At 45.1% G+C, this 21,255-nt stretch overlaps 1 protein-coding gene across 1 annotated transcript in view; it reads right to left on the bottom strand.

Annotated features, from left to right (window-relative positions):
* Positions 1-14,012: 14,012 nt before the first annotated feature.
* HPRT1 (hypoxanthine phosphoribosyltransferase 1) overlaps positions 14,013-21,255 on the bottom strand; it is a 33,412-nt gene continuing 26,169 nt past the window's right edge. Inside the window, exons 6-9 of the mRNA XM_058659205.1 lie at positions 20,683-20,765; positions 15,756-15,802; positions 15,519-15,595; positions 14,013-14,815 (exon numbers count right to left, since the gene is read on the bottom strand). Of these exons, the coding sequence (XP_058515188.1) occupies positions 14,768-14,815; positions 15,519-15,595; positions 15,756-15,802; positions 20,683-20,765 (255 nt within the window). The 3' untranslated portion in view covers positions 14,013-14,767. The remainder of the gene's footprint in view (positions 14,816-15,518; positions 15,596-15,755; positions 15,803-20,682; positions 20,766-21,255) is intronic.

The following is a 21,255-nucleotide window of genomic DNA, read 5'->3' as shown; positions in this document are numbered from 1 at the left end:
GATCTTTCTCTTTATCTCTCCTCCTCTCTGTAAATCTGCCTTTCCAATAAAAATAACTCTTAAAAAAACATATTTAGAGAACCATCTTTCCTCCCCTAAATTGTCCCCTTCCTCCACCCCAAGTCTCCCCATGCCTTGAGTGCATTTGTCCTTTGCGTGCTTTGTTGCCTACATGAACAGATAAACGCCCATGTACTTCCTTTCTGTTCTTCCTGACACTAGGGTAGCATATCACATACATTCCTGCATTTTCAGTTTTCATTCTTGAAAATCTCTCCAAATCTGTCCAGAGAGGTCTCTCCAGGTGTCTTCCATATGCACAGTACTCAATCATGCAGATGTGCCGCATTTTTCAGTTACTGCTATATTATATTTTGGCATTCTGTACACGCGGTTACTGTAAAATCTGAAATAATTCTGGTCCCAAATATTGTAAACAAGAGCTACTGGAGCTGTACTGCAGAGAGGGTAGCTTAAAATAGCAGATGTTTATTTTCTCCCAGTTCAGGAGACTTCAAGTGCAAAGCCAAGGTGTCTGTGGGGTTGGTTTCTTCAGGGGCCTCTCCTTGCTTTGTGGAAAGTTCTGTATGTCAGCGTCCTCATTTCCTCTCTATAAGGACGTCAGTCACACTGAAGCAGGCCCTGCCCTGCTGAGTGCGTTATTATTACATCAGCTGCTTCTTTAAAGACCCTATCTTCAAATGTAGTCACTTTTTCCAGTTTGGGGAGTTTCAACTTCAACACGTGAATAGAGGCAAGGAAGTCCAAATTATACCCTAATGGTCAGTCACCAGAAAGGCATGTACAGTTCAAGAGCAGGCTGTACTAATGCCTAGGGTTTATCACAAGCGAAGGAGAAACAGGAAAAAAAAAAAAAAAAAGACACGGACCCCAGGATCCCAGCAGTCCGGGTTCACACACATCATAGATCTTGATCTTTGTGCCCAAGAAACCCTGACAATCTGGGGTGAAATGGCCTGTGTTTAGGCAGCCACCAGTGACCCAAAGAACATGGAAGCCCACATGGCCAGGGAGTGGCTAAGGGCTTGTCAGAGCAAGCAAGATACCTGCTCTGTTAACTCTTTCCTTGCAACACCTGAGCGGCAGAGGGCCTCCTTTCTAATGTGCAGCACCTGCAAAGCACAGCCGAGCTACTGGTTTCAGGGATGTGGAGCTGAGGGGATGAGGTCATGTGCCTTAGCCAAAAGCACTTTATGATTTGAAACATGAAAAAAAAAAAGATCTTTCTGTTTTTGTAAGTTTTCTCCAATTTTCATCCATGTTCCTCGGAATAGAAGACAAAATCTTCAGCGTGATATAGAGGGTTCCCCCCACAACACCCCACACCTCTCTGACCTCCTCTCCTCCCGCTTCCCTCTTCCGTCCTCTGCTACTGCACTGCTGGGGACCACGAGCTCTTCCATACAGACCTACTGCCGCCTCGGGGCCTTTGCTGTCCTGGAGTGTTCTCCAAAATCCTTCCAGGTTATTTTGTCCACAGACAGCGGTGCTGGAGTTCCCTATGCCCTCTCCCTGCTTCGCTCTCCTTCACACCTGGGAAGTGCCACTCATGCCTGCCTCGGCCTCTCACCTGCTCCACAGCCAATATGCTCCACTGAGCAGGCTGTTCTAGTTCATCGCCAGCGCACAATGCCTGGCACACAATAGCTGCTCAGTAGCGGTCTACCCAGCGAATAAGTGAGTGAGTCACAGACGTGGGGTAACAGGAGAAGAGGAAAACTTGAAATACAGTTAAGGTTTCTATTTTCAGCTGCACTAACACACTTGACTTTCTCTCAAGATCCTAATATGCAAAATCATAGTAATGCATGTCACATTTTTCCTTAAGGATTTATTTCTTTTTATGGGAAAGACAGATTCACACAGAGGACAGACAGATCATCCATCCCACTGGCTTATTCTCCAAGTGGCCACAACAGCTGGAGCTGAGCCCACCTGAAGCCAGAAGATTCTTCTGGGTCTCACACATGGGCATGGGTGCCCAAGGACTTGGGCCATGCTCCACTGTTTTCCCAGGTCAGAAGCAGTGAACTGAATCAAAAGTGGAGCACCTGGGAAACAAACTGGCACCCATATGGCATGCCGGTGCTTACAGGTGGAGGATTAGCCAGTTGAGCCATTCAGCCGCCTCCCCCAACATTTCACCTTTTAAAAATTAATTATTTTATTGTTCCGTGGTACAGTTCCATAGGCTCCAGAATTTCCCTTCCCCACTCCTCAAATTCACCCTACTACTAATAAACAATATTGCTTTTATCAGGATGATTTTGCTTTCCTCTGAGAGGCCAGGAGATGGGAGATTTTGCCTCCTGATTGCACAGTCCTCAGAAACCCCCTCTCTGGTGGCTGAATACTGATGGGGAAAATGGCACCTTCCTAAGTCATGACTCCCTCTCAAGTGTGGGAGGCCTTTAGCATTCCATGAGAACAGATCCAGCCTTTATTTTTTTAAGATTTATTTGTTTACTTGAAAGTCAAAGCTACAGAGATAGAGAAGGAAAAACGCTGAGACAGATCTTTCTCCTCTGGCTCACTCCCCAGATGGTTGCAACAGTCAAAGCTGAACCAGACTACAGCCAGGAGCCCGGAAATTCATCCAGGTCTCCCAGGTGGGTACAAGGCCATCTTCTGCTGCTTTCCCAAACAAATCAGCAGGGGAGTGAGTCAGAACTGGAGCAGCCAGGACTTGAACTGGTCCCCATATTGGATGCAGCACCACAAGCAGCAGATTAACTCTCTATGCCACAATATTTGCGTCTGGCACAATAGCATAGTGGTTAAAGTGCTCGCCTTGCACGCGCCGGGATTCCATACGGGTGCCAGTGCTAATCCCGGCAGCCCTGATTCCCACCCAGCTCCCTGCTTGTGGCCTGGGAAAGCAATCGAGGACAGCCCAAAGCTTTGGGACCCTGCACCCGCATGAGAGACCCGGAAGAAGCTCCTGGCTTTGGATTGGCTCAGCTCCAGCTATCGCGGCCTCATGGGGAGTGAATCATCAGACAGAAGATCTTCCTCTCTGTCTCTCCTCCTCTCTGTATATCCGCCTTTCCAATAAAAATAAATCAATCTTTAAAAAAAAAGAGTTAAAACAAAAAGGAATTTTCAAAGACTGTATACAGGCTTGTGAACAGTTTTAGTGGGTAATGGAATTTGGGGGGTTGACATCTTGTGTCTCTATAGTACAATTTTCTAGAAAAAACGTTTCTGTTTTCTGATCAGAAAAATAGTAACAATAAGACACACACATAATACACACCCGCCATGTGTGTTTGAGAGATTTAAAAGGCTCTGAGTTGAAAGAGATCAGGCAATATCTAGAGGGTAAGAAGAGGATTTTCCTTTTGGGAGAGAACATTGTGGGGCTGACAGGAAGGAGAAATGAGGGGGAAGGATGGCTCTCCAAGGGCTCCTAGGAGCAGGGAGGGAGCAAGACTTGCCAGGAAGCAGCAGGTGAGACAAGGTTTATACAGCATGTGCACACAGGATGAGACACAGAAAAAGACCAAAATGCCAATGCTGGCACCTGGGGAGTAAGAGGTGATGATCTTGTCACCTTCTACTGATTGTTTTTAAATGCTTGTAAGGATTCATTTGTCTTCCATACTGATACACAAGTTTAAAATCGGTTGGGGGGGGGGGGGAAACTACCACAAAGACAAATACAGAAAATGTTCTTCCCAATTCAGGAGGGTAACAAGTTAGAAGCAGCCAGATCGACCTGACCCTGGGGCAGAGGCCACTCTGGGAAAGCAGGTGACAGAAACAGGCATGTCACAAAACTTATGGGATTTCCCACTTGCCAGCGTCCTATCTTTCTAGTTGAGGATAAATAGCTCAATTACTATCTCAACTTTTCTGTTATGATTTCAGTATACAAATATTATATTTCCTACTACAAAATTTATTTAGTTGAAAGGCAGTTAGGGGGCCTGACACGATGGGTCAATGGCTAAATCCTTACCTTGCAAGCACCAGGATACCATATGGGTGCTGGTTTATGTCCCAGCTGCTCCACTCCCCATCCAGCTCCCAACCTGTGGCCTGGGAAGGCAGTGGGGGATGTTGCAAAGCTTTGGACCATACGTGGGATATCCAGAAGAAGCTCCTAGCTCCTGGCTCTGGATTGGCTTAGCTCTGGCCATTGTGGCCACTTGGGAAGTGAACCAGCAGATGGAAGATCCTTCTCTGTGTCTCTCCTTTTGTCTGTAAATCTGCCTTTCCAATAAAAATAGATAAATCCTTTAAAAAGAAAGAAAAGGAAGGAAGGAAAAAGACAGAGAGAGGTCTTCCATCCACTGTTACATCTCAAAATGGCTCTAATAGCTGGAGCTGAGCTGATCTGAAGCCAGGAGCCAGGAGCTTCCTCCGGGGCTTCCATTAGTGTGCAGGGGCCCAAGGCCTTGAGCCATCCTCTGGTGCTTCCCCTGGTGCATTAGCAGAGAGGCGGATGGGAAGTGAAGCAGCCAGGACTGCCATATAGGATACTGGTGTTGTAGATGACTGCCTAACTTCCTGCAGCAGCGTGGGCCTGCCTGATACTATACAACATTTCAACAAGCATGAATTTAGTTTCACTGTAGAGGCTAACCTGAACAGTTGTTCCCCTTGATTTCAAGTAACACATTCGCAAAAGAAAAATCCAACAGCGCAGGAAGCATGAAGCAGAGAATGAGCATCCTGTGGCTGGAGATCACGTCTCCTTCCTCTGCCATGCCTTTGGCCTAGTGCCCACATCCCTTTCCCTTTGTCTTTGACAATGACTGTAGAATTAGCCAGCATTTCTAAGAGGGTCACTGATTCGCACTGGATTCTCTCAGCTGCTGGGATGCCTCTTCTCACCTGTGATATGTTATAGCGAACTTAGCTGTAGTGTCACTGAGCTACCCACTTCTGGGCAGGTCTGATTTCTGTAACCCTTGGCAAATGAGTAACTCTCTGCGAAAGTGTCACTACCGAAAATACCCACCTCAGCACAAGAGAGCACCTTTCTGGGGATGGCCCACATCCAGTGACCAGTCAACAGGGAGATGGAGACCCAGCTCAGCACTACATGCAAGGCTAAGCTAAAGAGCCATCCTGGCTTGTGGTACTCTCTGTGGGGTTTGCGGAGACCTTTGCGGAACTACAATGCAACCCAATTTCTTTGTGCTGTGGGCACCACTCTAGTACTCTTTCTTCCCTCAGAAGCACTGATCCCAATAATGGTAATGAACTTCTGGCATGCAAACCTGCTTCTCAGAGAGCCCAACCTGCAAGTCATAGTAGCCCCATACTGGCCTCACTGGCAGCCTTTTTTTTTTTTTTTTCTTACTCATATAGGACACAATGGCTCAGCTTACAACTAATAGCATCTGAGTCAATGAAACACAGGAACACTCACGGTTTATTAAGGTACATAATTTTTATTCATGATCTGCACTTTTATCTCAACAAGCCCCAAACACCACTTTCTTGGCATTTGGGATCAAACAGGTTATTGTTGGCTGCCTCCTTAACACCAATTCTTTTACTTCTTCCTTCCTCATCAAATCCTGATTTGACTCACTCTGTCCCAAGGGAAACGGATTTTGATCTTGGCTCCAGAAGTGGGCGCGCTGGGCAAAGGGCGATGCCAGCCCGAATCTGTCATGACTGTGAGCCTATTCTCACCAGTGAGTCTTCATGCAAGCATGTTCAAAGAGCTGACAGAAAGCTTGTCTCAAGGAATCCTGCACTCTGCTGGCGACTGGCAGCCCCCTCCTGACCATAAGCAGGGCTGGCCCTCGGTGCAGCTGGCACTAAGAGCAAATGGGATGGAAGTCACGTGGATCCTCAGTGTAAAACTGCAGCAGTGGGTCGTCACCACCAGGCCTGAGCTGCTCCTGCACTCCCCACATGTGCAGTCCACAAACTCCTCTTGTTTAAGCCAGTCTCATCTGGGTTAGCTGGAAGTCTAGAACATTCTAACTTAACCAGAGACCCTCAAGATTACCAAAATATATCTGTCTGGTTTTCTCGCTTGCCACGCCTCTGCATATCCTCTGTTACTTCCCTACACTGCCCTGGGATTTTGGTGTTATCTTTGCCCAAACCGACTTGCAGCAGACTCTTCCCCCCAGCCTTCCTCCCCCTGTATTGACCTGTTCAAGTGTCCCCCAAACTCAAAATTCTCATTCCAAAGAATTTTTCTCCCAGATAGATTCCTCTTTCCATTAACATGTGTGGCCTTCTCTCGAGCAGTGCAAGCAGCCTGGTCTTGCGTTAGAGTCACTTGTACACTTGACCTTACGCCCCTGAGGAAGGAACAGTTTGCATTCATCTCAAGCCCTGAGACAGCTAGCAGAGCCCCAACACACAGGAAGTTCCCAGAATTATCTATGGAATTTGATTGCTCCTTTAGCCTATGTGACCCTAGGCAATTTTTTTTTCTCGTGAAGGCTCAGTGACTTTTTTTTTTAAAACAGGTTATTTATTTAAAGTCAGAGTTACAGTATGAGAAGGAGAGAGAAGGTACTCCATCTGCTGGCTCACCGTAAGTGGCCACGATGGCAGGGGACGACCCGGGCGGAAGCCGGGGCTTGCATTCAGTTCTTCTGCTACCTTTTAGCAGGGAGCTAGATTGGAAGTGGAGCAGCTGGGACACGAATCCATGGGACATGTATGGAAAATCCATGGGACATGATGGACACGAATCCATCATGCCTGAATGACATACTGTTGTTACAGCAGTGGGCTTTACCAACTAAGCTACAAAACTGCCTGGACTCAGAGATCATTCCCCTCAAATATAGTTATGTGTCGTAAGTGGCAATTAGGACTCACAAAGCCACACTTTAAAAATAGCATGAGAACTAGCTGACACCAACATCTTTGCCCAAGCTCCAAGTGAAAGCCGGGTGGGCACCTTGGGGACCTGACTTGGCTACACAGAACACCTGCCTAACTAGAGCAAGGGTGGCAGCAGCTACAGAACGTTACCCAGAGGGTGACTTCACAAGTACTCAACTTCAGAAAGACCGGGCTGAGGAGGGATGAGCCAATGTTAAGAAGGGGGAGGTGAATGGCCTGGTTGTGAACGCATTAGTGCTGATGAGATCCAAGTTTGGGAACTGGTTACAAATCAATATGTCACTTTGGAGAACTTCTTCATGCTGTGACTCAGCCACCTTATCTGAAAAATGGGGGACAGCAATAGTGCTTACCTTGAGAGGCTGCTATTACACTGAATGCACCAATACAAGCAAAGTGTCTATGCATAATAAGGGCTCGGTAAAGTGTAACTGCCTGTAAATACAAGGTCAGTGTCACTCACTGGGTAGGTGGATGAGTAAGAATGGAAAGAGGGGCCCAGTTTGATAGCCTAGTGTCTAAATCTTTACCTTGCAAGCACAGGGATCCCATATGGGCACTGGTTTGTGTCCCAGCGGCCCGTCTTCCCATCCAGCTCCCTGCCTGTGGCCTGGGAAAGCAGTCGAGGATGGCCCAAAGCTTTGGGACCCTGCACCCGTGTGGGAGACCCAGAAGAAGCTCCTGGCTCCTGGCTTCAAATTGGCTCAGCTCTGGCCATTGCGGACAGTTGGGGAGTGAATCAGTGGATGGAAAATCTTTCTGTAAATCTGACCTTCCAATAAAAATATGTTAAAAAATAAATAAAATAAAGACTGGAAAATGGTGGGAACAGGTTAGCAAGGGATGAGGAAGAAGACACCCCTGTCCCCGGCTAGGATACCATTCTGTGCAGCTCTGACTTATACTACACTTTACCATAACAATGAATTACAGCTGGGATACAATGCCCTGATTGGAATACAGGCACTAACCACATAAACTGCATCATAAATAATGGAACCACATTGAAGAACATTGAAAGGGATGAAGACAAAAATGACATCTGTGGAAAACAGCATTTGGACCAGATCTTTTGTTTTTGTTTTTGTTTTTTTTTTTTTTGGTTCAGACTCTTTTTTTTTATTGTTTATTATTTTTAATTCATTAATTACATTGTATTATGTGACACAGTTTCATAGGTACTTGGGTTCTCCCCATGGACCAGATCTTATAAAGCTTATTTTGAAAAGGTCTGTCCGTAAACAATGGCCTCTTGTTAGACACTGTACAGGTATGTTGGTTTACACTAGGACTGAACAAATGCGTGGACAGAGTAGGCGTAACAAGAGCCACACTTCTGTTGCTGGAGAGACGTTGACATCAGGTGAAAGCTAGAATGAAACCCGTGGTGCAGGCACCAGGATGCACTCCTGTCTCCTGTAGCCACAGAGCCAGGCAGAGACGGGTATGGATTAGCACGTGGGTATTTCCTAGTTCTGTGCACTGGTAGGAGGGCGATGTGACACCATGGCAACCAGAACACCCACAGCCCAGGCTCTGGTTTCTAGCTTCCTCCAATAGAGGAACCAGGAGTCTTCAGAAAGGCTGACTCTGGCCCTGGGCAGGAAAACACAAAACCCTGGAATGTCTTGTGGTGCCAGAACATAGAGACGTGCTCAAAATCGGGGCCTGTCAAGAGGCCACAAGAGACAAGGGGAAGATGCGAAACTAGACGTTGCAGGCAGGGAACACCATTGTGGTCCAGAAGGTCAAGTTGCTATTTGTAAGGCCAGCAACCCTTTCAGAGCGCTGGTTTAAGTCCTGGCCGCTTCACTTCTGATCAGGTTTCTGCTCATATTCCCTGGATGCCATCATTCAGATGATGGCTTGAGGACTTGAGCTCCCATGTGGGAGACCTGAAGGAGTCCCTGGAAAGAATGTTAAGAAAGGCAGTTTCATTGAAAAGCAACCAACCAAGTTTGAGAGTCATTTCAGTCACAACAAGGAAGTCCATTATGAACTACACCCATGTGGTATAGAGAAAAACACACAAAGCTTGACAGTTTATGCTTGAAGTCACAGATAAAAACCATGAAAAAAATCATCACTCTTCCAAGTGGCTTGAAGTGTCCATAAAATCCACATTCAAAAATGGCCAAGAGCATATGTGATCCTTCCTGCCAGCAAATGACTTTGTCTACAGCTGCCCACAGGTTGTAAAGGCAGCAGGTTGTAAGGAGCACAATGGAGAAATCCCACGACAGTCTTTGAAAATTCTTACCCCTGCAACAAGGCAGCTTACACTTAGAAAAGTCAGCTGTGACCTCAAAAAGCTGTGCTGAATGCACACATCCTTTGGGATTGCTACCTTTGCTGGCTTAATGTTTTGCACTATGTTGTGAGTGTGTTCATTTTGACCTAAGAGCTGGGCTCTATAGATAAAGTGGCAGTGAATTGAGAGGGCACATCAGGGAATAGAATGGCCTGGATTAAAATTCCTCATATGCTAACTGTGTGAGTCTGAGCCAATTACACAACCTACATTTCTTAAGCTCAAACAACTCAAAACAAAAACAAAGCAAACTACCTTACAGGAGTTATCATTAAGGATTCAAATGTGGAAGCACAGTTCCATTACATATATTCACATACAAGTTACACACACACATACATACATTGACATTATATGGAAATAGTTTGGTAGATGGTGCCTAGTCTTTCTTAGAACTATTTTTGGTTCACTCCCCAAATGTTCCCAAGGGCCAGGGCCAACTGAAAGCCAGGAATCCATTTCTCCCAAGGGAGAGGCGACACCACCACTACATGATCCATCACTTGCTGCCTCCCACTGCTCCCCTCCCCCCGAGAGGCTGGGGTGCAGGGTTGACACACCACTTTCCTCGCTGATGGAAGTAGCGCGCTGGGTGTCCACCTGGGCTCATTTCCTGCCAAACCTACACCCAGAGCGACCAGTCCGCTCGAGCTGAGCTGCCGCAGCAGCTGCTGTTGTTTAGGAACTGCCTGACCACTTGACACTCTAAAAATCAGCCGAAAAGTGCAAGCGTTATGGAGAGCGACTTCGAGGCTGTGCAAGGGGTCAGGGCAGGATTCGCCCAGGTGGTCTTGGAGATGTGAACATGCATTTGTAGTCTGGGGAGATAGAGGGAAAGGCTGAAGAAACAGCAAGGCTGATCGTGGAAGATAGAGAAGCAGACAGCTCATTCGCATATGGACTTAAAGGCTATTGTCAGTGTTTTCTTTGGAGTTCAGCAAGCAAGCTGTATGATCTGATTTACATTTTAAGATTTGTTTATCCAAAAATCAGAGTTGCAGAGAGAACGAGACAGAAATCTTCCATATGCTGGTTCATTCTTCAGATGGCCTCAATGACCATGGCTGGGCCAGGCTTGAAGCCAGGAGCTTCATCCCGGTGTCTCGCACATGAGTGGCATACTCATACTAAGGCCATCCTCTGTTGCTTTTCCTGGGCCATTAGCAGGCAGCTGGATCAGAAGGAAGTCAGGACCTGAACCGGCATCCACATGGAATGTTGGCTTTACAAGCAGCAGCTTCACCTGCTTTACCACAACACAAGCCCTAATCTGATTTATATTTTTTAAAAGATCATCACCTCATTAGGGGGTGAAAATGCTAACAAAGTTGGTTGAGCTACTGCCTGTGAAGCTGGAATTCTATATTGAAGCAGAGTCAAGTCCCGGCTGTTTCATCTATGATCCAAATTCCTGCTAATGCGCCTGGGAAGGCATTGGAAGATAGCTCAAGTGTTTGGACCCCGCCATCCGTACAACAGCATAGAAAAACTGGATGCAGCTTTGGACTATTTGCTTCAGCTGGCCCAACCTTGGCTTTTGCGGCCGTTTGGGCAATGATCTTTTTTATTTTTTAAAGCTTTATTTTTTTTATTACAAAGTCAGATATATACAGAAGAGGAGAGACAGAGAGGAAGATCCGTCCGATGATTCACTCTCCAAGTGGTTGCAGCGGCCGGTGCTGTGCTGATTCGAAGCCAGGAGCCAGGAACTTCCTCCAGGTCTCCCATGCTGGTGCAGGGTCCCAAGGCTTTGGGCCATCCTCAACTGCTTTCCCAGGCCACAAACAAGAAGCTAGATGGGAAATGGGGCTGCTGGGGTTAGAACTGGCACCCATATGGGATCCCGGTGCGTTCAAGGTGAGGACTTTAGCCACTAGGCCACTGCGTTGGGCCCAGTCCTGACTTCGGATCAGCTCTGACAGTTGGGGCCATTTAGGAAGTGAACTAGCAGATGGAATCGCTCTCTTTGTAACTCTGACTCTCAAATAAACAAGGCTGTAAAGGATTTATTAATTTTTATTTGAAAGGCAGACCTACAGAAAGAGAGACAGAGTTCCATCTGCTGGTTCACTCCTCGGATGGCCACAACGGCTGGAGCTGAGCTGAGCTGAAGCCAGGAGCCCAGAGCTTCTTCTAGGTCCCCCATGCGGCTGCAGAGTCCCAAGGCTTTGGGCCGTCCTCGACTGCTTTCCCAGGCCACAAGCAGGGAGCTGGATGGGACGTGGAGCTGCTGGAATTAGAACCGGCACCCATATGGGATCCCAGAGCATTCAAGGCGAGGACTTTAGCTGCTAGGGCACTGCGTCGCGCCCTGGGCAATGATCTGGTAGAAGGAAGGATTCTCTCTGTTGCTCTGTCTTCTAAATAAATCTTTTAAAAGAAATACACTTGCTGAAATATATCATCCCCCTCCTCCTAAAAAAAAAAAATTCACAAACACACACACACACATCGTAGGGAGGCAGCGCAGTGCTGTGGGCAGGAAGCAGTGCTGAGGAGCCTGCACAGGGTGCAGGGGGAGCTGGATCTGACCAGGAGTAGGCAGGGGTGAGGAGATGCTCTACCTGCTGGGGATTTTGCCTGACAGGAGGGCCTGGGAGAGACCAGATCTGACTGAAGGTTTAATCAGGATTCCTTTGCTCAATGTGTCAGTCATGGAAGACAGGTAAGGCTGGAAGTGACAGTTTGGCTCAGAGGCTACTTCTGTAAGCCAGGAAAGAAATGATGGCCACCCCGCCAAGGGCAGCCTTACCAAGTCCCTTGTTGCCACTCATTTGTCAGAGGAGTATCTGGGATGGCCTGTTCTGTAAAATGTGCTGTGGCTAAATAAAAACAGTATGTTTAAAACACTCAGTTTAGTATCTGACACATACTAAATACTAATTACTACTGGCATTACCAGTATTTTTCCTGAAGTAATTTTAAAATGAGCTCAAGACAGCCCTTAAAAATGCAAATGAAATCTCACACCCAGCTTAAAGCTCTCAAGTGTTTTGCCTCTGTGGAATGCAAAAAATCCATACTCCCTGCCACAGCATTTTATTAGCAGACCATCTCAATAAATCCGAGTCAGTTTTGCCCTGCTTACATTCTAGCTGCGATAGGGAGGAGTGTAGACAAACGGAGCAATGAACACCAATGCAAATTATGAGTCATGTTGTTGAGCTACAACATACAATGCTGTCCCCAAAATTGGAAGGAAGGAATTTTTTTTGGCTGGTTCGATCCTTTTAGCTGGTTCAGCATGCTGTTGTGTGCAACTGAAAACAGAGGAAGTAAGGCGCCTCAGCAGTGGGAGGCAAGATGAAGTATTAACTAGTTATTGAGTGACACTTGCTGGGGCGGGGAGACCCGACTCACTTCACATGTAGCACCACTGTTCTCAAGCACCCAGCACTATGAAGGGCGACAGAGCTGAGAACATTTTGTAAACTAGGAAGTTCTAGGACTACAGCAAACTATTGTTTAGTATTGTTTCAAGCTTTCTACTTTGGTGCTGGGTGTAACAGCAAACATTTTAAGGAACCAAATGGCCAGATGGCCCAGAGGTGGTACTTCATACCTCACTGGGAGCAGAGAGAAGCGAGTCAAAGCTTTGGTTTAACTTTTCTCCCAGTCCCTAGAAAAGCAAAAGGATTTTGCTGTTGCTCCACTTCCCATCCAGCTCCCTGCTTGTGGCCTGGGAAAGCAGTCGAGGACGGCCCGAAGCCTTGGGACCCTGCACCCATGTGGGAGACCCAGAAGAGCTCCTGGCTTCGGACTGGCGCAGCTCCGACCCAAGTCCAGCCATTGCAGCCAATTGCAGCCACTTGGGAAGGAAATCAGCGGATGGAAGATCTTTCTTCTCTGTATCTCTCTCTTTGCATATCTGTCTTTCCAATAAAAAGAAATAAATCTTAAATTTAAAAAAACACATCATCGGGGCCTGGCGCGATGGAGTAGCGGTTAAGGTCCTCGCCTTGCACGCCCCGGGATCCCATATGGGTGCCGGTTCTAATCCCAGCAGCCCCACTTCCCATCCAGCTTCCTGCCTGTGGCCTGGGAAAGCAGTTGAGGACGGCCCAAAGCTTTGGGACCCTGCACCCACATGGCAGACCTGGAAGAGGCTCCTGGCTTCGGATTGGCTCAGCTCGAGCCACTGCGGCCTCTTGGGGAGTGAAATATCGGACGGAAGATCTTCCTCTCTGTCTCTCCTCTCTGTATATCCGCCTTTCCAATAAAAATAAAATAAATCTTTAAAAAAAAACACATCATCTACATGCAGAAGGCAACAGGACGTGTCTGAAAAAAATCTGTGGAAATGCAGCTGAAAGTTGAACCTGAACAACTGGACTGAATGCCAAGAGAAAGTCACCTTATTTTAGTCTAGTAAAATGTAACAAAGTGTGCCAAGGGTCTGAAATCTCATATCTCTGAAGTTGGAAGGAACTCTGACCTCCACCAATCCATTCCACCAGAGCATCATTAGTGCCTATGTTTGGTAAAGATTACATTTTTTTTTTAAAAGATTTTATTATTATTGGAAAGCCGGATATACACAGAGGAGGAGAGACAGAGAGGAAGATCTTCCATCCGATGTTTCACTCCCCAAGTGAGCCGCAATGGCCGGTACATGCCAATCCGATGCCGGGACCAGGAACCTCTTCTGGGTCTCCCACGCGGGTGCAGTGTCCCAAAGCTTTGGGCCGTCCTCGACTGCCTTCCCAGGCCACAAGCAGGGAGCTGGATGGGAAGTGGAGCTGCCGGGATTAGAACCGGCACCCATATGGGATCCCGGGGCTTTCAAGGCGAGGACTTTAGCCGCTAGGCCACGCCGCCGGGCCCTGGTAAAGATTACAATTTATACTAGCTGCAAAAATTTAACAAACCAGGAAAAGGTAACAGAAAACTACACTGGGTTCATCTGTAGAGAACTGTTAGGCATAGTTCCTTTTAAAGCGACAGTCTACTTTAAGGGATGTTTACAATGAAGAATTCACTAAGTGGTAATTTATTTTTTAATTTATTGAACTGCATTTAAAAGGAACTGCTTACAAAGATTCACTGGAAACAATCTGAACACATGGGCAAATACAGCAATGCTACTGAAATACTAATAAAATAATAACAGGGCCTAGGTTTACCCAACAGAACAAAAACCCCTTCTTATGTGCTCTATTTTATGTGAAACTGACTGCTGCCTTTCTAAACACACAGTGACATAATTAACAATATGCAATCACCTCTTTTCTTTCCTGAATATATAAAAATTAAAATACCAATTAAAAAACTAATATCTTCTCTTTAAATGTTTCTTACAGATACAACCTCAATATTTTCATCTCATAGTGGTGTGATTTAAGATAATTTTTTTCATTCACAAGTTTAACATTTGTTTAACAATCCTTCCAAAGGGAACTGATAGTCTATAGGCTCATAGTGCAAACAAAGAGTTTAGGAATGCAGCAAATGACATTTCTAAAATACAAAACAGATAAAAACTTTCATAAGGTACATGCACAAAGCTCTATTGAAGCAGATGGCCACAGAACCAGAACATTCGATCACTTTACTGGCGACGTCAATGAGACTCCTGATGTTGTGCAAATTCAGCTTGAACTTTCACCTTCAGGCTTTATATTTTGCTTTTCCAGTTTCGCTAATGACACAAACATGCTACAAAATAAAAATTGAGATTCACATTAGAAGAGCGTATTCCAAAATAAAAGGCAAGCTATTCTTATCTGGTAAGGATAGCTCTCTGCTGCCAGGCTTTTGGCTAAACAAACAGAAGTAGTACTGTGATTATTTAGACCAGTAACTTTCAGGGAGTGTCTAGAACCAAATTAATAATGTGTCCCATTAGTTTAATTTTTATCTCAATATGCACTTTCAAATAACAAATGAAGCAGGCAATTTGAAGTATATCAAAGTGGGGGGCCAGGGTAAGTAGAGGAAAAAAGCATAAAAAGCCCGCTTTAGATAGAGTGCTGTTGTGGTCCTCTCATAGTCATGTTCCTAGATGTATCCATGGAACTCCTGTTTTCACAGCAGAATACTGGAAGGAAAGTAAATGAAAAGACTTAAAACACTATCATTTATTTCTTACTTATGACCACATTTATCATCTGAAATAAGAACAGCACAGTGATTGTATATTAAAACCGTTCAACTATTTCAGCCAGGAAGAACTGTCACCCTAGCCTGGCCAAATTCCAGCTGTAAGGACGTCTGTATTTGACTATAACTTTATGTGACTAATGGGAACCATCAGCCTGTTCAAATTATGAGGTGCTGGAAAGAGAAAACAATTCTTGCCTTTCCAAAATTTTTATGTGCGTTTTGACAAACGAGAGCGAGAATGAGAAAATGTACTTACGTTCAAATCTCTGAAGTATTCATTATAGTCGAGGGCATATCCTACAACAAACTTGTCTGGAATTTCAAATCCGACAACTAGAAGGAATCATAATGCAAAAATATATTGCTTTCAACTTTAATGCTTGCAAATATGCCTTCTCTACAAATATTCCCTAAAGTAACTAAGCCATTTCACATACAACTTTTTTTAGGTTGAAGATGGTTAAATGATTGACAAAAAAAGTAATCCACTTACAGTCTGGCCTGTATCCAACACTTCGAGGGGTCCTTTTCACCAGCAGGCTGTTAATTACAAAATGATACAAGAGACATATGGAGGGACTACAGGACATCACAAAAGAGAATATTAACGCTCTTAAATGGTTTCATCTGCATTTATCATACCATGGTCAAGTTTAATACCCTTAAGACTTGGAAATGGAGGACAAAATCCTGGAGATGCTGGGGGTGGGGGGAGCAGCAATAAGCCCGCAGACAGGGCCTTTGACTGACCTCCACCCAGGGCCAAACGGATCCTTCTGGGAGCTGACTCCCTCTATGGCCACTCATGGGCAGTGATTCACAGTGAAGTGGGGTAGAGTGACAATCAGCAAGGACACAAAGATAAGGGCTCTTGGGCTGAAACCCTGGAAATACAATCCGTAAGCTCAAGGGTGTGGGAGAGGTGAGCATCATTTTTCAACAAAAACATGAACATTTGGCTTGTAAGGAAGAACAGCAGGTGCAAAAAAACCTAACTAGTGTGCTAAAGGAAGTGGCATTTTTGAGAGTAAAAGTTGTAGGTGAGGTAAGCCAATTTTACAAAAAGCTGATTTTGCAACCTAAATGCTGCCTGTTGAAATGTTTCAGCCATGGTAGGGGAAGTGGGATTTGGAGGAGGGGAACAGGGCATTTAGCCTAGAGGTTGTAATGTCTGCATCCTACACCAATGTCCTGGGGTTCAATTCCCAGTTCCAGCACCTGATCCCAGGCTCCCACTAATGCAGATGCTAGGGAGCAGTGATAATAGTGCTAAAGGCAGTGTCCCTGCTGCCCACATGAAGACCTCCATGAAGTTTCCGGCTCATAGCTACAGCCAAGGTTCCTGGCCATGGCAGACATTTGGTAAAATGAACCAGTGAATGGGCGCTCCCTGTGTCTGTCTCTCAAACAAATAAAGAAAATTTCAAAAAGTTGTAGAATGTACTTTGAAAGCCTTTACATACACTAAAGACAGTCCCAATAAAACTTATTTCATACCTTCTTAGATTTATTTAAAATCTGGCAATAGCCTTAAGTGATTTTCAGCCTTGGCTGCACATAAGAATTACCTGGACATTCTTAGAAACAGAAAACTCAGACACTCCGGCCACGCCCGTGACCAGTTCCATCAGATTGTCGCAAGACAAGCTGCAGGCACAGATGTTTGGGTTTTTTGTTTGTTTATTTGTTAACTCTCATGGGGTTCCCAATGTGCAGCCAAGGTTTAGAAGTACTGGTCGAAGCATGAAGCTCCAAGGAACATCTAATCAAGTTCCTCATGATTCTCTTCCAGTAATTAGTCAGAGGATACATTTGAACTCAATTTCCATTTAGAAAGATAATAACAAACCAATCACAGCAAAAACCCTTCTCCCTGCCTGAACTCAAGGACACTCCAGGGAAGGTATTGCTGCACTCAGTGCAAGCTGTGTCATGCAATCAGGGGCGTGCAGCACCCCTTATGCCTACAAATCTCGAGGTTTAAAATAAAGCTCCATGTGAACTGCTAAAGTGACTACAACAGCTTGGGAAAGGTGAAGAGTAAGAGGATATAAGGAGATAGAATAACAGGTAACAAAAAACAGTCAGAGGTGACAAGTGCCAGTATTCCACAGCACAGAGGAGAGACTAGTTCAAAAGTCCTACTACATTGTGTATAAAGAACTGAAAGAGGTGCTGGTAGCCTCCAAACACAAAGGAAAGTGAATAGTGAGGCTGGCATCATGGCACAGCAGGCCAAGGCTTCACCTGTGATGCCAGCATCCAACAGGAGCACCGGTTTGTATCCCAGCTGCTCCACTTCCCTTCCAGCTCCCTGCTCACGGCTTGGGAAAACTCCTGGCTCCTGGTTTTGGTTCAGCACAGCTCCAGCTGTTATGGCCACTTGGGGAGAAAATCAGTGGACAGAGGATCTGTCTCTCTGTAAATCTGCCTTTTTATTTGAAAATAAATAAAAGTAAATCCAAAAAAAACAAAGCAAGTAGAAATGCATAATCACGTTATCCTGTGTATGTGTTAAAATATTACACTGTACTACACTATGATAATCAAAAATTTTAATTTCAAAAGTAAATAAAAAAGCTATATGAAAGGGGTGTGTGCTGTGGTACAGTGGTTAAAGCCACTGCCTGAGGTGCCAGATCCCATATGGCAACCAGTTTGAGTCCTGGCTGCTCCACGTCAGATTCTGCTCCCTGCTGATACACCTGGGAAAGCAGTGGAAGATGGCCCAAGTGCTTGGACACAGACGTTGGTGAACTAATCTTGTTTCAATTTCACAGACAATAGTGAACAGCCTGGGGCCCGGCGGCGTAGCCTAGCGGCTAAAGTCCTCGCCTTGAAAGCCCCGGGATCCCATACGGGCGCTGGTTCTAATCCCGGCAGCTCCACTTCCCATCTAGCTCCCTGCTTGTGGCCTGGGAAAGCAGTCGAGGACGGCCCAATGCATTGGAACCCTGCACCCGTGTGGGAGACCAGGAAGAGGTTCCTGGTCCCGGCATCGGATTGGCGTGCACCGGCCCGTTGTGGTCACTTGGGGAGTGAATCATTGGACGGAAGATCTTCCTCTCTGTCTCTCCTCCTCTCTCTGTATATCTGACTTTGTAATAAAAATAAATCTTTAAAAAAAAAAACAGCGAACAGCCTGTATCTAGATTTTACCAGGCACTAATCTGTTCTCTTGTTGTTGTTGTTCTTTTTTAAAAAGATTTATTTATTTTTATTGGAAAGTCAGATTTAGAGGGAAGGAGAGACAGAGAAAGATCCTACATCTGCTGGCTCACTCCACAAGTACTCGTAACAGCTAGAGTTGAGCCAATGTGAAGCCAGGAACCAGGAGCCTCTTCCAGGTCTCCTGCAAGGGTGCAGGGTCCCAAGGTTTTGGGCCATCCTCGATTGTCTTCCCAGGTCACAGGTAGGGAACTGGAAGGGAAGTGGAACAGCCAGGACACGAACTAGCACCCATATGGGATCCCACACACAAAGCGAGGACGTTAGCCACTTGGCTACCATGCCTGTCCCTAATCTGTTCTCTTGTTTTCTACGTTTGTCATTGTAATAATGCTCTACAAATGCAATCATGAGGTAGATAACCTTCTGAGATTGGCTTTTATCAACACGGCTCCTTTGAGGCTCACCTAAGTTGTAGGTATGAACAGTAGGGTGTTTTGTAAAGGAGTGTTATCCTACGGTATGTGTGTACCACCTGTTTAACCACTCAGCTACTGAGGCACGTTCTGGCTGCTTCCAGCGCGGTGCTATGACGCACAAGGCTGCCATGAACATTCATATGCAAACTTTTGGGTAGACTTAAGTTTTCACCTGCCTGCGATTGAAATGTTCAACAGTGAAACTGTTTACAGTAGCACATGTACATTCGAAGTGGAGCAGCCAGGATTTACACAGTTGTTCCACCAGGGATGCTGGCATCCCAGAAGACGGCTTAACCTGCTGCTCCACGATGCCATACCCTACTTAGTTATTTTTTTTTAAAAGATTTATTTATTTTTATTACAAAGTCAGATATACAGAGAGGAGGAGAGACAGAGAGGAAGATCTTTCGTCCAATGATTCACTCCCCAAGTGAGCGCAACGGCCGGTGCTGTGCCGATCCAGAACCAGGAGCCAGGAACTTCCTCCAGGTCTCCCACGTGGGTGCAGGGTCCCAATGCATTGGCCGTCCTCAACTGCTTTCCCAGGCCACAAGCAGGGAGCTGAATGGGAAGTGCAGCTGCCAGGATTAGAACCAATGCCCATATGGGATCCCGGCGTGTTCAAGACAAGGACTTTAGTCAGTAGGCCATGGTGCCGGGCCCTAAATTAGTTATTCTTAACTCTGCATTGAATAAAGCTTTATATTCTCATATTCTATCTCTGACTGATAGATCAATTAACTTGAAAGGCAGTGTTAATTAAATTGAGTTAAAAATAATATTATCAAAGTAAAAATGACACACACAAAACATCAGTAGTGTTATTACACCAGCAAATTTAAAAATAATAAAAGGATGGACTTTGTGCTATTTCTTCTGGGTTCAAATCCCATCTCTATGTCTCAATAGCTCTGTGACTTAGAGCAATTCCCAGTATCAATAAAGTGGGAAAAATAATGCTACTTGAGGGACGGGCATTGTGGCAAAGCAGTTAAGTCAATTACAAGGCCAGCATGCCATAGTAGGCTTCCTGTCCCAGCTGTTTTTGATCCAGCTCCTTGCTAATGCACACCCAGGGAGGCATCAGGCAATGACTCAAGTAGCTGAGTGGCTGCCCACCCATGTGGGCAACCTGGTTAACATTCCAGGTTTCCGGCTTCAGCCAGGTCCATCCTTGGCATTCAGAGGGGGAACCAAAGGCAGCTAGCACTCTTGCGTGTTCTGTCTCCGTCTCTCCCGCTGGAGCTTTGCCTTTCAAATAAGTAAAATCAACCTTTTTCTAAAACCCTATAGAGACACTCATGGGTAGAAGTATACACGAAAATGCCAAACAACACAGAAAAGGCCAGGATATGAGGCTAGCTTACAAGAGAAGGTCCTGTAAGATTTTAATGTGGACACAAAACTAGATGAAAAACACAATATTCAATTTTAGGGGCCCCCAAGCCTTCCTGTAACATCCTTATTTCAAATTGGGATCCTCATTCTCAATTTTGAAAAGAGGCCCAAAATTCTCTCCCACGACACTCAGGACAAGCTGATATAATTCGCATGTTAAAAACTCAAATGTTATTATGAGGCAAAAAAAATGACTAATGAAGAGCTTATTAATGCACAACAAAATTATTTAGAAAGATATTTCCAAGTCTTGAGATTACATTGCTGTTTTAAAGATAAAAACGACAGCTGAGAACTTTCATAAATTAAAAAGAAGCAATTACTTAATTTGCCTTCACATGAATACATTATCCTTTCTCCAAATATACTTACCTTGCAACCTTGACCATTTTGGGATTATACTGCTTGACCAACGAAAGCAAGGTCTGCATTGTTTTGCCAGTGTCAATTATATCCTTTAAAAAGAAAAAAAAAAAAAAACATTTAAATAGTAAATAAAACCAGCATGCCTTTGACTTCAGAGTCACCATCTCTAGAAAATAGCGCCACTCCCAAGTATAATTGGATGTTTTCTTTTGCTTCAGTGGTTCTTATCAGAATTCCCACACGGAGATTTTTCTGGAACCTATAAATCATCCAGCCCTCAGCAAGCAGTGTGTCAGTGCCAGGATTCAATTTTGTAGGCACAGTGAGGTCAATGACAGCAAATTTAAATACACACAAGCACAATATACCATAAATACGCACTATTATGTGTTAATTTTATAAAGATCCATGAATAATTTCATATACATATATATGCATGTAACTATGTATACCTATGCATGTTCTATTAGAGTTATGATATCATTTATCATGAAAGGTATTTTAGTGTTTTTTTTTTTTAATAAACCTAAGATAGAGGATCTCTCCCCAAACTCTCCCATTAGGTAGTTAACAGACCCC

Source organism: Ochotona princeps, chromosome X (assembly GCF_030435755.1).
Source record: "Ochotona princeps isolate mOchPri1 chromosome X, mOchPri1.hap1, whole genome shotgun sequence".
In the NCBI taxonomy this organism is placed as follows: domain Eukaryota; kingdom Metazoa; phylum Chordata; class Mammalia; order Lagomorpha; family Ochotonidae; genus Ochotona; species Ochotona princeps.
Note: the sequence above shows the minus strand (reverse complement) of the source record. Positions and strands in the feature narration are given on the sequence as shown.